The 15772-nt window shown below is 54.0% G+C and overlaps 5 protein-coding genes across 5 annotated transcripts; 2 read left to right on the top strand and 3 right to left on the bottom strand.

Annotated features, from left to right (window-relative positions):
• Positions 1-142: 142 nt before the first annotated feature.
• Positions 143-1881, bottom strand: W97_07337 (uncharacterized protein; the record flags this gene model as incomplete). The annotated part of the gene is made up of 3 exons (XM_007785315.1): positions 143-1291; positions 1350-1622; positions 1675-1881. 3 exons carry the CDS (start codon positions 1879-1881, stop codon positions 143-145), a joined length of 1629 nt encoding a protein of 542 aa, XP_007783505.1.
• A 1548-nt stretch (positions 1882-3429) lies between these two features.
• W97_07336 (uncharacterized protein) lies at positions 3430-4097 on the top strand (the record flags this gene model as incomplete). The annotated part of the gene is made up of 2 exons (XM_007785314.1): positions 3430-3860; positions 3926-4097. The coding sequence occupies 2 exons, from the start codon at positions 3430-3432 to the stop codon at positions 4095-4097; spliced, it is 603 nt and encodes a 200-aa protein (XP_007783504.1).
• Positions 4098-5821: 1724 nt separating this feature from the next.
• W97_07335 (uncharacterized protein) lies at positions 5822-6505 on the bottom strand (the record flags this gene model as incomplete). The annotated part of the gene is made up of 3 exons (XM_007785313.1): positions 5822-6134; positions 6234-6385; positions 6452-6505. The coding sequence occupies 3 exons, from the start codon at positions 6503-6505 to the stop codon at positions 5822-5824; spliced, it is 519 nt and encodes a 172-aa protein (XP_007783503.1).
• Positions 6506-7622: 1117 nt separating this feature from the next.
• On the top strand, positions 7623-11415 carry W97_07334 (uncharacterized protein; the record flags this gene model as incomplete). The annotated part of the gene is made up of 3 exons (XM_007785312.1): positions 7623-7903; positions 7964-8294; positions 8344-11415. 3 exons carry the CDS (start codon positions 7623-7625, stop codon positions 11413-11415), a joined length of 3684 nt encoding a protein of 1227 aa, XP_007783502.1.
• A 2617-nt stretch (positions 11416-14032) lies between these two features.
• W97_07333 (uncharacterized protein) lies at positions 14033-14377 on the bottom strand (the record flags this gene model as incomplete). Its single annotated transcript, XM_007785311.1, has 1 exon — positions 14033-14377. The coding sequence occupies one exon, from the start codon at positions 14375-14377 to the stop codon at positions 14033-14035; it is 345 nt and encodes a 114-aa protein (XP_007783501.1).
• Between the last annotated feature and the right edge of the window lie 1395 nt (positions 14378-15772).

Here is a 15772-nt window from a genome sequence, read left to right as displayed (position 1 = left end):
GTCCTTTTGCGGCAAAAGTGTAGATTTGTTCGTCCTCTTCGTACGGCATCCAAACCAACCCAGAAGAATTCCATGCCACTCCCTTGATAATCAGACCTCGCAATCAAGCCTCTTTCACCGGAAGAGAAGCCCGATGTATTCTTTACCAGCCCTCAATGGCTGTCAGCCTAACATTCAACCCTCCCTTCGGCTTACTCGTAATCCCACCCCCGATCTCCAGCACATAGTCCTCCTTCTCCAACTGCATCTCAAACCTCCCCGCCCAAGCCGCGACCAAGCACGCAAACTCTGCCTTCGCAAACCCCTGCCCAATGCAACTCCTCGGCCCATGCAAGAACGTCAAGAACGAATAGTTACTATCCGCCCCTCCCGTATTAGCTCTGCCGGGCCCAAGCCAGCGCTCCGGGTTGAACTCTAGCGCATCGTCGCCCCAGAGCTCTTTGCTGACATTGACGGCCCACGGCGAGATGATGATGGTGGTATCCTTGGGGATGAAGTGGCCGAGGATCGTGCTGTCGTTCGCCGCTGCTCGTAGGGTGAGTCCAACGGGCGAGAAGACGCGGAGGACCTCGTTGCAGACGGCGTTGAGATACGGCAGGCGATCGATGTCTGTGGAAGAGACCTGTGCTGCTGGGTCGCTGATCGAGGGTAAGCCGCTTCTGATTTCCTCCCGTAACCGGCGCTGCACGTCTGGATGCCGGCAGAGCAGGTAGACAGCCCAGGTCAGGGAGGAGGCGGTGGTCTCGTGGCCCGCGGCGAGGAACGTCATGAGTTGATTGACGAGATCCTCGTCGGTGAAGCCGCCGGATTCAAGCGCTACGGAGAGGATGTCAACGTCGGTGCGCTCGGCCTTCTCGAGCTTCTGCTTCTTCGCTTGGATCATATCGTAAGCTGTCCGCTTAATCACCTTGGAGGCTTCCATCACCTCTTGGTTGCGCTTGACCGGGAGTGCGCGCAGGAACCACAGAGGGAGTATGAAGCCCAGCATCCCCAGGACGCGTGCGCTGCCAGATTGCGAGAAGATGTTGCGGTAGGTTTGATACAGCTCGTTGTTGGGGTCTTGCACAGCGTTGAAGTCTTGGCCCATGCCGGCAACCCCGATAATGTCGAGCGTGACTCGAGAAGCCCAAGTGCTGATCTCGAGGACGGAATTGGGCTTCTCGTCCGTGGAGGGCTCTTGGATGGCTTTTGTCATCGCTTCAGTGACTTCGCGAGATTTGGACCAAAAGACTGGATAGAGGTCTTTAACGTGGCGGAATGAGAATGCTGGCATGAGGTTCTTTCGTTGCCGCTGTAACGACATCAGCGAATATTTCTGATGAACCAAATGTGGGCGTGAATCGACTGACTTTGTGCTCATCGCCCTCAGCCAGCAGTATACCAATGCCTAGAATCTGTCCGATGCCTTCTCTGAGCCGCTTTGGCTTAATGAACTCATAATTCTTGGTGACTAGCACTTCTGCAAGCGCTTTAGGCGACGTAAGCAAGACCCGCTCGTCGTTGAAAGCAAACTGATATCGTATAATGCCGTCGTTTGGCACTTCTTGCACCCATTGTCTTTGAGGTTCACCTGCTGGTTCCCTCATTATTTTGAAAAAGTGGCCCATGAAGATCGAGCCTCCCTGCAAGCATATTCGTTAGAGTAAGCGTGAGATACGTTACGAGATGGCTCACTGAAGGCTTAGGAATGTCCCGCAGCGGACTGAAGAATGTTGGATACAGAACGATGCTCCATGTTGAAGATGCTGATAGCAGGACGGTATAGATGGCTATGGTAGTCCAAACTGCGGAATGTCGAATAGTATATGCTTCCGCATAACGGCTCAACAACAGGGCTATGACAGTAGACACAAGGAACAACGCCTTCTTGGAGATCTCCATCGCGCCTGACCTAAGGCGACTGGCAAGGCGTTTGGGGGATTACAAGTGGCAAGGGATGACACCCTGATAGATCTGCTGCTCAGAAGAGACTTGACACGACAAAAAACACGCGATCCAAAAACCTGACCGTATCTTAAATGAAAAGCAACAGATGACAGAGGCCACGACGACTTCTAGGTATCAGCATCATGCGCGCCAGTGAGACGGCTGTGCTAACCGCGGTCGTCCTATTCGGGTCTAGCAAAACATCGCGGGAGGTTTCAACGTCCGATTCCGTCTCCAGCCGTCAACGCTCGACCGAGCTCTTTGACCGAGTCTTACTCATTCTAAAGAAGACATCAATGCCAGTGTTGGAATGACCGTTTGCTTGCTGTTCATGTTCTTTCGTTCGGCGTGTCTTCGTGGCTCGATGACAAGGTGAGGGTGGGGGAGCTCCACCGGGTCAAACAACCGTTTCCTTTCGTGGCCCGGAACAACCGTCCAGATCTCGTATTTCCATCCCTAAAGCTGCAAAGCCTGCAATCTTATCAATCTTTTAGCCAGAATTGGTTGTAGAGACGCTGGCACGCTCGCGTGTTTAGTGACATCAAGCGTCAATGGAGCCAGAGATGTGTCAACCAAGCTTTTGTTTGAAGTTGACACAGATCCGTCCTGTCGGTCAGATGCCGTTTTCTCTCAACCTTCAACAGGTTTTTTATTGTTCCCGTATAGGCTCTGGCTCTAGCTGTAGAAGTGGACGAAAAGCAGCATCAATTTCAACGCATTTGTATAGCCAAGATGGACTTGTTGTAATGACCCACGGATTTGGCCGGCCTCAATACACACACTGTTCAGTACGCCGGCAGAGATTTGCTCTACTAGTTCTTTACGTTGAAAGTTCGTCTTATTCGCGCAGCTGTTTAATCGGCGGCTCCTGAGACAGTCCTACGCCTTTTGTCTTTATCGTTACAGAGATGCAATACTCAGTCAACTTGTGAGCAGTCTATCTAATGGCTCTCTCTTGCCGTTTCTTCATCTCCCAAGTCACAGTTAAGCCATATGTCGGCAATCCACGGCCGAACGATAAACCGAACGGCAAAGGTCCAAGACTCTACAACTCTCTTGTTTGGTCAGCTGACTCTGAGGTGTCGGACCGGAAGACCATAGATGAGTATGTCCGGTCACGCCAGGCGGGAGTCTGCTCTATTCTGACAATTCACCGTCTGCGAGCGCTGTTGTGCCGGTAACCCCCTAGTCACGCCTCCAACATCTGCAGGCCTGAGACAGTCACTCGGCCATGATGAGTCCCGCTCGTCATCGGAAGACAATGACAGCGCATGCGCATGGTGTGCTAGCGTATCCCATTCACTGTGTCGTAGTCTTCTTATGTCTTGCTGCAGTTCCGCCCCTTTGTCTGCTTTCGTTTGTCGTATTCCAGACAACATTGTCGACTGCTGCACCTTCCTCTCAGACCTCCCTCTGCACAAACTGTCTTAAACTCAGCCAAAGTCTCCGGTCCAAAGGTACATAGCTATCTCTCAGGACTGAACATTGACTCGTTCAGAAGAAATGGCAACCGCTACGCCCCGTCGGGAGCCTCATACAGAGTTTAGAGACGTCACTGCTCACACTGCAAAATGCGATGTGTGCAATCAGAAGAACAAACAGATCCTCAAGCGTTGCCTAACATGCTCCTGGGGGATCTGCACACCATGCAGCAGGGACAGAGGTGACAATCTTACCCATGGTGCTGCCTCTGGGGCAAGCTATCCGAGGCCTACGCCTATACCTAAACCGCCGACGCCAGCACCAAAGGCGGAAGACATAGAGGCTTTCGATCTGACGAGTGAGACTTCGCAATCTACTCAAGCATCGGCGACCACCAGAGGCAAGGGTAAGAGCCGTGCCACAGCGAGCTCCACCCAAGCTGCTGCTACCCAGCACAAGAGGAAAGCCCGCACGATCATCGATTCCGAGGATGAAGACGGTCCCTCTGAGACGTATATCCCACGTCCAACCAAGTCCGGCCGCACGCTGTTTAACATGCCGCCACCGACCTCTCCAGACCCTTCGCGTCCGGGTTCACCTCCAGGTCCAGCTACGCCTCGAAGGACATCAACTCGGCGAAAGACTGCCGAGACGACCCGCAAGTCAGCTATGAAGAGAGCGGCGGAGAAGAGCACGCAAGGCGAGGCCTCGAGCTCTGCCACAACGAGCCAAGCAGCCTCGCGGCATGAGAGAGCTATGCCAGGTCCAGTCCTTGCGAGACCACCACCCGACGCAGATCAGTTCCGAAGAAATGTGACATCTCTGTATGGTCTTGCAAGGACTGACAGACTAAGCGGTGCGGAACGAAGACACCGGGTTGTGACGATCGCACAAGGGCTGATTGACAGACAAAATCAAGATGGACATGGTCAGGAGGGTGCATCGACCGGAACATCAACAGGCTCTTCCTACCCAGCACTTACTGATGGATTGATGACCTTGGGTCTTGCTGCTGCGCATCAGGAAGGATACAGACAACGACAGCTCATCCAGGGATCTGCAACACTGCGTCACGAGCCTCGCCGCCTTTCGCCTAGGGAAGCCTCAACCGTAAAAGAGCATAGAGCGCCTTCAGCTAGCGCTGCATTTGGAGACGCCAGAGCAAGCGAACATACCTCCAAGGAAGCATCACTCCTTCAGCATGATTTTCGACGGGCGCAACAACAGCCAGAGCCTGATACCTATGAACCTCCACAGCGTACGGAAACCACAACACCCCAGGAAGAAGCCGTTGCGCAAGCCGTCGTGCGCTCTATCTTCGTAGCTCGAATGAGCCTTTCGAACATTGAGTTTCATGCCACCATGACCGCAGCATCCGATGCAGTGAAACGCGCGGATGAGGAGCGGTACTGGGCAGAGATCAACCCATTGAGAGGTCTTCTTCACGCATCCTCTCAGTTGGCTTCAGGGGAGCTGTCGCTTGCGCCCTCGACTCCTAGTTTAGTCTTGCCTCGACCACCGCGTGGGAGCGAACCCGTGGCCGCATCAGAGCTTTCAGAACCGTCGCACAGTGTTGTAGAAGTACCGCAACGACAGACCTTTCAAGTTCCACAGGCACCCCATCGAGCAAGCCCAAGGGCGATCGAGCAGCCAATCAATATTGCTCCGAGTGGCAGCTTCTTCAAGGCAGTCAATGAAGGTCCTCGGGACAGCGATTTCGCTGTATCCTTGATTCCTTTAACGGTTCATCAACAAAACCACCTCCAGGAGCCGACACAGGCAGTTGCTGGGCCAAGTACCCAGAGGAGCAGCTCCAAGCGTAGCCTCTCCATTGGTGATCAAGAAAGCACTTTGAAGCCAAAGCGGCACAGGCACGAGGCATCGAGGGATGACTTGACGCAAATTCAGCGCAGTTCTCCCCGTAGCAAAGGGAGTGATTTGTCAAGCATCGACACAGAGCCGGTGGATACTCCTTCGCGCACATGAAGTGCTGCACATTATCCTCACTCGACCTGCAAACGCTGGCCCCCCGCGCTCGCCATAGGTCACTCACTCGCTCGCCAGATCATAGGAAGTAGAGATTCGCTTGCAGGTGGTACAATCTAAACGGATCTAGTGGTGAAGGGATGGATATATGGGATATACTGCATATTCATAGGCGTTGTTCTTAGGTTTACTACACCATAGTGGCATAGATGGAGTTGCTTATCTGCGGCGGTCTATGTGTGGATTCTCAGACACACTGTAGCGTAGCGCTCCCGGGGGTTTATGGTACATAACGAAACTAATAAAGAAGCATGGCGGGCAAGCCTACCCCGATCCGATGCAGACAACTGAAAACGCCTGTGATAACTCTCAGAACCGTTTGCACAACGCCAGCCAATGCTACATGCAAGTAGAAAGTTTTGATGGCAGCGAGATCAGAATACGCCAGATGATAATCTTAAAGACGAACGCCTCGGTTTCCCAGGTATCACCTTCCCCCTTGCGCGCCCTTCCTATCCACCCCCAGCGCCTCATCGAACTGAATAGTAAGGGCACCCTTATCAACAGCCTCCACATGATCCCAAGGCCCCTCGCCCTCCCCATCGTCCCCAGCGCTCCGACTCAACCAAGTCGCCTCATCCTCATCCGCATCGGAACCGCTCGAAGGGGATCCGCTGCCAGGGCGTTGACTCGGCAGCTGGCTCGGCGGAAATCGTTGACTGAACAGCCGAGCATACTCAGTGTGCAGCTTTGGCCCTGTTGTTTCAGTGTGACAGACTTGCGAGACATCGATCAGTTTGCTATAAAGGGGTGATCCGGATTAGTTCTTGGTTTCCCGGCCAAGGGACGGAGAGGTAGGGGTTGGGGGAAAAGAGGGAGGGTGCGGCCGCTACACGTACTCAGACGTCTGCGCACATATCCGCTCCAGCGCGTCGCGCTGCCGCCGTATCTCCTCCTGATCGGGCTCTTGGCGCCCGTTTGCGCCGCCGCGGTTGATGGTGCCGTATTGGGGCTCGTATTGGTCGGCGAGGAGTTGAGAGGTGTCGGATGGCTGGACAGGGAGCGCAATTAGATTGACGCAAGCTTAAAGAGGGCTCCAGGGGCGCCGGTGTCTTACATCGGACTGTGAAGGCCGTCGGTCAAGCCCGAGGCAGGAAGCGCAGATGCCCATGGATTGTGAGGTTCGGCACAGCGGCGGCTAGGAAGGAGCGGAGGCGGAGAATATGTGGCGAGCGGCCGGCATTGGCGTGTAAGATATGCTTTAGGAATCAGTGAGAATGCAAGCGGTCTTGTAACTAGGTGTAACTATCACATGAAGTGGTGGTGAGCTGTGAGCGGCTGGATTACGGAGTTGAGCCGATCTCTCATCTGCCAAGGCTGTTCCTGCATCTCGCCAAACCTCACTCGCCATCCCATTCCCCTCTCCACACCTTTCGGCATACCACTCTTACTTCTGCCGTGGAAGCCCATAGTACACATTCCTCGGAACGATCTTGCCGAGACATTGAACAAGATAGTTTCAATGACCAGGTTGTGCTGTCGGGTCTCCTTGATCAGATTGACCGATCTTGTCAGAGGCTTGGATTTTATTGGATCAGTGTATCAAATGTTCATTGAACGCGTCGACCTGGCTCTTAGTCTAGGTCCTTTTGATAGTGTACTTTGTCAGTTTGAAGTATTCTTCGACTCTATCTTCGCTTTCGGTCTGTCTTGAGCTGCCTCCTCTTTACCAAAAGTTTTACCGACTTCCTTACTGGTGCAACGCGCATCGCGTCCCTTCAGTAAACGTGAAATCCTAGCCCTTTCGAAGCAGAGCAGAGCTATGAAGGCTCGGCAGGTATGTGAGGTGATGCGTGGAGTTCGAGTACAACGCCTGGGGAGAATGGAATGAAGCAAGGGTGCGAACAGCAGAACATACACCCTCCGAACCGGAAAGGGGAAACTGACCCCTTCATTCAGTAGAACACATTGGTTTGTGCCAAGTAAGGTCATTCTTTTGCGCGTCGAAAACACGAGACGCGCGAACTCCTGTTCTGTCTTGTGCCACTTCTCCACGTTCAAGATGGCTTGCAAGTCTCCTCGCCTCTGCAAGGCGTGCGGCTCCCCCAGCTAGAGAACGGTATCAAACTTATTCCGAAACTGAGCAGAGGAGGCTGGTCCCTCATGTTTTAGTCCTCATATCCGTTATAAAGTATCTTGTTGCTCTGCTGTGTCTCGTTTCCCCAACTACAGCGACATTCTTTTGTTGCTACGACTCGGGTAGTCTTCGTTCGTTCGGACTCTCAGTCATGTATATCGCTCGTTCATTACTGGCTTCGGCCCTCTTCCTCTCGCTTCCTGTGGTTCAGGGTGCCGTCGTAGAAAGGAATCCCGCCCAGTATCACGATGCAAGAGAGGCCGGGTTCTGGCGCCAGGCCCAAAACATTGTGTTTGGCAAACGACAGCAACCGTTGATCTGTGTTTCGGACGACTATTATGGCATCATCGCAACATATACCCCAGCAGCGCAGTTCTGCGCAAAACTCCTCTCGAGGACAGCATCAGTAGAAATAGAGGTCACACCAACCTCGTCAGTTTGCACTGCCGCCGCTAGCAATTTAATCCTGGTCATTTGCTGATCAATCACTAGAACCGCTACCGCTGTTACAGGGACCGTCATAACTACTATTAATGCCATAACTCGGATTACTAGTACAAGCACCGCAACTGTAACCTCCACAACAGTCGTGTCCGCAATCGCGTCGCCATCTCCAACCGCTCTTGCACTACGGCGCGATGCTCGTGCCGACATCCAAGCTGTAGTTGAGGCCGTCGTCAATGGTACCGACATATCATCCATCATGGGCGCTACACAAGCTTCCGACTTGGCTTCCATTGGGTCCGCCTTGTCAAGTGCATGCGAATGTCTAAGCTTGACTGACATCTTCACGAACACAATCACGTTCACTGCGCCAACCTATGTAGGGTACATCTACAATTACTTCACGAACGCGTACTGATGGAAAGTAGGTCACGACTATCGAAGGGTTCCTGAAAACTACGACTACCGCTATCTCCACGAGATCGTACACGGTAACTGAGACGGTTACTACAATTGTCTCGGTGGTTGATTCGGGTCCTGTGACCGGTACTGCCGCGAGCACCAGTGGGATAGCAAGCTCGACCGTTCCAGCCATTCTGCCGACCGTTACGATACCATCGTTCACTTGTCCAGACAACCATCAACAGGTCATAGCCAATTGGATCAGTGGGCAACAGTACAAATATCAGGTTTTCTGCGATGCGCTTGTGGTAGGTGTCGGCGCTCTCAGTTCCTACAACTATTCAAGTCCTGCCGACTGCGCCGCTGCGTGTTCCGAGCTTGATTTCAGGCTTAATGGGACTACGTGCAAAGCAATGTCCTTCAATGCCACTGCGACCTCGGGCGGCAACTGTTTCCTCTATGGAGACGTACCAGCCCTGGTAAACAGTCCTGGAGTCATCAGCGCTCTTTTATCAGAGATTATCCTTTCCAATGGCGCGTCGCTCTTGCCTGCCAACTCGACAGGCACAAGAGCGCCCAGTCCGGAAGACACCAGTTCTGCGATCAGCGCTGTCGCAAATCCTGCCGTAATTACGGCACCTCCAGCATCATGCCCTGCAACCGTCGGATCTTCGACCTATTGGTCAAGTGGAATTACACTTGAGAATGGCTGGTACAGCTACTCATGGAGCTGGGCTGCGTATACAGCAGAATGCTGGATTTCCTCTTGGGCAACGGCAACGACTCAGGTCTATGCTTCCACTTGGACAGTTGTTATCCCGGGCCAGTCAGGAATTAGTGGAGGCGCTGTTGCAAGTGCCAGTGCCGGCGCTGGTGCGGGTGTCTCACTCGGAGGCGGAGGAGTGGTCACGTTTGTCTCGAACGGCATTACAGTGGTATCGACAATTGCAAGCGCAGGCGCTACTGGTGGTGGGGGCGGTGGTGGCGGCGCGTCTGCAGGTGCAACTGGAGGTGGGATACCTTCACAGACAGCTGCTGCTTCCGGAGCTGTGCCCACAATCATCGTCACAAACGAAACAACCATCGTGTCTTTCATCTCGGGTGCTACTGGCGGTGTAGGATCCAGCGCGACGGGTGGGGTGGGCGGAGGCCTTGTACCGTTCCCGAATGCTACAACCATTTTGTCTGACGGATCCACGCTGGTTTACAGCACAGGCGGTGTCGACCTTGGCTTCACAACCGGCGGGGCCACCGGCGGGGGTGGAGGCCTGATTCCCCCCAGCTTGGGCACTGGTGGCCCGTCCACGGTCATCCTATCTACCGGGGGAGAAGTGATTCTGAGCACTGGTGGTGTCGATGTCAGCCTAGTTGGCAGCGCATCTAGCGGAGGCGGCGGAGGCCTGCTCCCTCCCAGCCTTACCGCACCTGGCGTTCCAGACTCGACCGCAGTGATCACCTCAGGGGCCAGCGTCGTCCTTAGTACAGGTGGAGTTGATCTCAGCTTTGCAAGCAGTGGGTTCAGCACCGGCGGGAGCGGCTTGATCGCGCCAGCCCCAAGCGGGGCTCCTCCGACCTTCGCCAACTCCACAGACATTGGTGTGGAATCGAACGCTCTGACTTACCTCACTGGTCAAACTGTAACCGGCCCCGTGGGCACCAGTCTGATTACTGGAGAAAGTGGTTCTATTCCACCGACTTCAGGCTCACCTGTCTTCGCAAACCTCACCAGAGTTGATTCTACTGGATCAACTGTTGTCATGAGTACAGGTGGTGTTGAGACCGCCGTCATTAGCACTGGTATCGCAATATCTGGAGGTGGCCTCATCCCGCCAAGCTCAGGCTCGCCCGCCTTCCCGAATATTACCGCAGTTGAATCGGCCGCAAGCACTACTGTCTTGGGCACAGGCGGCGTTGATACCAGCTTCATCAGCACAGGCACTGCGGTCTCTGGTGGCGGCTTGATTCCCCCCTCGCCCACCTCGGCCCCGTTTCAGAATAATACGGTGCCCTCTGGCACTGAAGCGCCGCCACTAGGCACCGGAGGTGAGACGGCACCACTAAACACTGGAGGTCCGACGGCTCCGTTAATCACTGAGGCTCCGACGGCTCCATTGACCACTGGAGATTCGGCATCTTCATCAGCCAACGATACGTCCGCAGGAAGCTATGGTGCACCTGGTGGAATTCGGAGTGGTACTTATCGGACCTCCTCTTCGGGGATGATCTTCGTGACGACCGAAGTGCCGACGGCACCACCCTTCCCCACAGCGAGCACGAACACCAGTGACATGGGCGTTGGTCCTACTGGAGGAAGTCCGTCTGATATGTGGTCTTCAGGCATCAGTCCTTCGCCAACCGGAAGCACACCTTTCCCGCCGTTATCGACTGGATTCAACGACACCGTTCCCAGTACATGCCCATGCTTACCACAACCGACATGTCCGCCTGTGATCACGAACACGGTCACAGTCCGCGAATACATCACCGTAACCAACTGCGCAGGCTGCCCGCCGGGCTCCTTGGGTACCGGCGGTCCATCCTACGGCCCGCTCAACACGACCATGGCCCTGCGCCGCGCCTTCGGTGAAAGTGCGACTGAAGCCCAGATCGCCGCCGCCTGCGCGAACACCGGCTCCCTCGTCACCAATGGCGGCTTCGAAACCACGAGCCAGGACTTCGGCGCCCAAGGCTGGTCCGATAGCACGGCCAGCACCTCGATCTACTTCCTGACGCACTCGAGCGCCACTGCACATGGCGGCCTCCGCGAGGGCCGCTTCGTGAGCTCAGAGACCGGGGCTGCGATCCGCATCTCGCAGCCCCTGACGCTGTGCCCGGGCAGGACGTATGCACTCAGCGCATACCATCGCCAGACGAGCGACCTTATGCAGTGCGAGGTCTGGTACAGCTTGGGTAGTGAAGAGGTCTTTAGCGATCAGCCTGGTACTGTGTATGAAGGACAGTCAAATTTCTATACCGCGGGAAGCAGCGCGGCGGACGTGAGTCTTGACTTGGATATCACGGTTAGGTGCTCGGGCCAGAAGGATGTGGATGGTCAGATGGTGCTCGATGTGGATGATGTGGCGTTGAGGGCGGTATAACGGATGATGGTCCATGAGGACGGCTGCGGAGGGCATAAGGTAAGAGGATAAACGAGTTTTGCAGGAAGTGGGGAAAGGAGTGGTTACGCATACCTTCTAGCATTATTTGGCCATTGTTGTAGCGTGTGTTAGTGTTGTCGGAGTTTGGGTTTGTCAAAGGCTATCACAGTGCGAAGCACAGCGAAACGATTGAAAAGATCATTATGAATCACCGAGCGAATCTCTGAAATCCACAATGTGCCGTATGACCAACGGAGCATATCAAGAGGTAAGAGAACCTCAAGGCTCGAGTGAGGTAGTGGATGGTTTATTCATCCGCTGTGCCAGAGAGCCGGTGGATGCAAGCCGTGATACACAAGTTCGGAAGAACAGGTCACGTGAGCATTCACGCGGCTCGATGTACTTCTCCCACAACAGCCAGAAAGCAGCTCAGACTCTGTACAAGGAGAGTGGTAAGATACTGATTCACAAGTGTCTTTTTGTATGTTATCATAAACAGACCGTCGTACACTGAGAACAATCAGACCAGAATGGGAAAGATCTTGCATGTGGATGCCGAAGGACGCAGTTCACGGCCGCTGTTTAGGCACGATGGGACAGTTGGAAGATCCGCCATATCGCCACCTCGACGTGCTGTCAGAAGTACGAGTAGAAATCTGAACGGAAACCTTCATTGTCAGATCCGATGCAATGTCAACGGACGTGGTGTGCATTGCCGCCGCAATGACAAGCTTCAACTTGCTCTTAGGATCGCAAATTTCAGAGAATCGGTGGCCTATTAATAGCGACAGTGGTAGGTGTGAACATCGATTGGATATCAAAGCCGATGTAAGTGGGTGCCTCCTCGACGGACGCAGGATGGTAAGTCGGGCCTCAAGATATGTGACTTCCAAACGCCGGGACAGATCACAGGATAGCCATGCATCCTACGGGATGAAGACAGTGTATTGGTTGCCTCGGCGGAAATCGTGTGTTGCGAGGTTGTTTGAATCTTAATCATGCGCGGGAAGATCTGCTGTAGGATACGCACGCTGATTGGCCGACAAGCATCCGCCGGGCTGGGATCAGGGTTGCAACGACAAACATGCGAGGTTTTCCAGAAGGCATGCAACAGCGATTGTTAATCCGTCCTCTGCGCTCGAATTGACAGATCAGCAATATCAGTTACGATAATGGTGAATCGTTTGGGTTCTCCGTGGTGTAGACAGGCACACTGTACAAGCAAGGGAAGGAAGTAGGTAGTCGCCCAGTAACGTCTTCCGACAGGGTTCGTACGAACCAGGAGCAGATGCAGATGCAAAGAGCCAGTTCAGGCTCCGGTGTGGGTCGTACAAGCGCCAAAAAGGAAACGACCAATATGCATATGAGCGGTTCTCCACACAAGACGGTGTTGTTGGCCGTCGATAGGCTGGTCTGTTGAGTGGCGTAGGAAATATGCGACAACGACGAAACTCTAATGAGAAAGGACACGGGATCAAGAGCAAATAAAAGAAACCGGCCCCGCCATCTGATGGATGATGAAGTGTGGCGAACAACGAAGGCCACGAGAATCACGGACCAGTCAAAGACCGCCACGTATGCCGACGCAGACTGAAGTGATTCTTCTAAAATGAAAACGACGGCCATTTTACATCTGGACTGGACGTTCCGGACAACCTAGCCGGAACAGAGAGGGGTTCTCTTGAGCATTAGAAAGGGAGAGGTAGAGCCGCACGCAAGAGCAAGTATATCCGCATTCCTCCTTGGCCATTGGCTCTTACGCTACGAAGGAAGACCCTAGGCTGACAGGAACAGTGGAAAAAGATACTGATTCGAAGAAGAGATCACTTGGATGAAAGACTGCAATGCAGCAGGGGAAGACCGTCCAAATTCTGACCATTACTTCCCGAACGACCGTGCGAACTCAAACTCACACTTACCATCTGCAACTCCGGGCGATATGGCAGTATGAGATGCCCCCAATACATCCTGTTGGCCACCGGCTTGCCGCAGGAAGCTCCGCATGGATCTGAACGCTGCTGCATGCACATGTGTGTGCAAAGGAGCTGGAGGAGGACGAGATGTGGAGAAGAGTTGAAAGAGGCTAGCTTGTGGATCACGTGCAGCGCTAGAGTTACAACGTCTCCCCGCCCGAGCAACCTCACATCATTGACAACATCAACGGCACACGAGCACACGTCTTGTCGGCAGTAGCAGTCACATCCACCTGGGCACAAGAGTAACAGGCATGCTTTGTGTGCTAACAGGCGGACCGTGGCGCCGTCCCGCGGGAGGAGGTTGGCGATCGACCTGGCACTGCTATTTTGGACACACCGCACGGACTGGTTCAATATCAGCCTCTCCCGGGATTTCTCAGCGGCTATATCACTTTCATTGATTCGACTCTCGGATATTGAACAAAAGGGATTCGTTTCGTTCCCAGTACCCGCTAAGAAGGATGATCAAAGAAGAACAAGTTGTCTCATGTAACGCTCACCGATCCGAAATGCCTTTCGCTCGTCCGTATCAGTCTGCCGGCATCGAAACAAGACTCAAACCGAGAAACGAGTGGAACCCGAAGCCACACGAAAAAAAAACTGGCGGTATATGAAACGAGAAGCCCCTGCCCCTATCGACACTAATGGGCACTGCCAATGCCTTGAAGCCGCCTCTGTCTCTCGCAACTGAGCTCATAGACCTCAGCGTCAAGACCGCGTATGATCTCCATGGCCTTCTCAATGGACGCTCTGAACTTGCTGCCTTCGCGCTGCCACCGGCTGATACGGTCTACTTCCGCCGTCCGACGTCGCATCTTCGTATCGATCTTCTCGCAAAGCTTGCATTTCTGGCCGACGGCCACCGTCTGCATGATCAACTTCATGCCGCATGTTTCGCCAATGCGATACTCCCGATTGCAGTGCTGTCTGAAGTGGCCCCACTTCCAGTCGCCGCACGCAAAGCGGTGCTGATCGAAGAAGCACATGTCTCAGGGGGCAGGCAGTGTTGAGATGCTTCCATGTGTCAGCCTCATGAAACAGATGCAGGTACAAGAGCTGAAGCTGGCATACCTGTATATTGCTAGTGGAAGAAGATGCGGCTCGATTGATTGGATGATCGATAGTACCTTCGAGTATCATAAGCACAATGTGGCTACTGATGGTTGACTAACGTCTTACCAGGGCTTCGGTAATGTCACACTGCTGTGACAAGAACCTAGTATGGACAAGAGCACGGATGGCTTTGCTTCGGTGTCTCGGATGGTGGCCAGCTGTTGACTATGCTTCGAGGGGAGTGGAAGAGCAAGACAATCCTGTTGAAGAGGAGAAAGAGACGAAACCTCGACGGTTTCGAAGCCGCTATTTATGCCTCGTTCAGCTCAATCCTCATCGACACGATCAGCTCACGGCTGCTGTCATCGAGCCAAACATCGCTCCTTTCGTCCCTCCCTGAGCGCTGGGAAATCCTACCCCACCCGCCATCGTCCAACAATATCGCCGCGATCCCTCGGATCCTCTTCGTGTGCCGCTAAGCTGTCAGGACGTGGCCTGTGATGGTACCCTAGGGACTGCCCGAGCGCTCCAGACATGCACAGAGATATCACATCCCGCTAGGACCACGGTGTCATGGCTTCCTGTCCGGGTATCTTCTCCTTCCGAAGGCAAAATCCCTCATTGACCCTGTCCCGGTGTTTCATCAGCTATGCGTTGAGCGGCCTGGGCACTTTTTTCTGGTGTCGTTATGATATCCCACCCCGGAACAACGTTGGTGGGCGTTTTCAGCGTTGAACCGAGTCTGGTCACGTGGCTTTCTTGGACGGTTGGTCTAACTTCTCTCCGCTCGTCGACTGCCTCAGGTAATCGATTGGGCAGTGCTTCTCCTCTACGTTGGTACGACATCAGCCCGAGGCGCGGAGGTACCAAGAGTGATACAGATGGCCTGTCACGGCGAAGCCAATGGTTACCACTCTGACGTTCATCAGCAAAGCGGTCCCACGCTATCCGCAAGCCTCCTGGAGTCCCTTGGCAAAGTCACATTCGTTTTACAAACCATCTTGCTTCTGTTCTTCCCGGGTCTCGCCTTCAGAGCGGTCTAACCACATATGCGACTGGTCCGCAACTTGTGCGATCTGCTTGGGTCCCAGCTAATCAAGATGCGTTTAGGCTCGGCGCCTCATTCGTAGGAAGTCTCCCCGACTCTCACTCTTGTCGACATGTGTCCTTGCATTGCTCGGCGCAGACGAGCCTGCTGGTTCAAGTGGTACCACATGCGAGCGGCACTGCCCAGTCACCTTATCTGCCGCTCATGCAGCAGCAATGAGTGGGTCACTACTTGATAGTGCCGTGTGCTACCGTCGCCCCTCTGGTTTGAGCCCATGCAC

Source organism: Coniosporium apollinis, assembly GCF_000281105.1.
Source record: "Coniosporium apollinis CBS 100218 chromosome Unknown supercont1.40, whole genome shotgun sequence".
Taxonomy (NCBI): domain Eukaryota; kingdom Fungi; phylum Ascomycota; class Dothideomycetes; genus Coniosporium; species Coniosporium apollinis.
The sequence above is the reverse complement of the archived record's forward strand: the minus strand, read 5'-3'. Positions and strand labels throughout refer to the sequence as shown.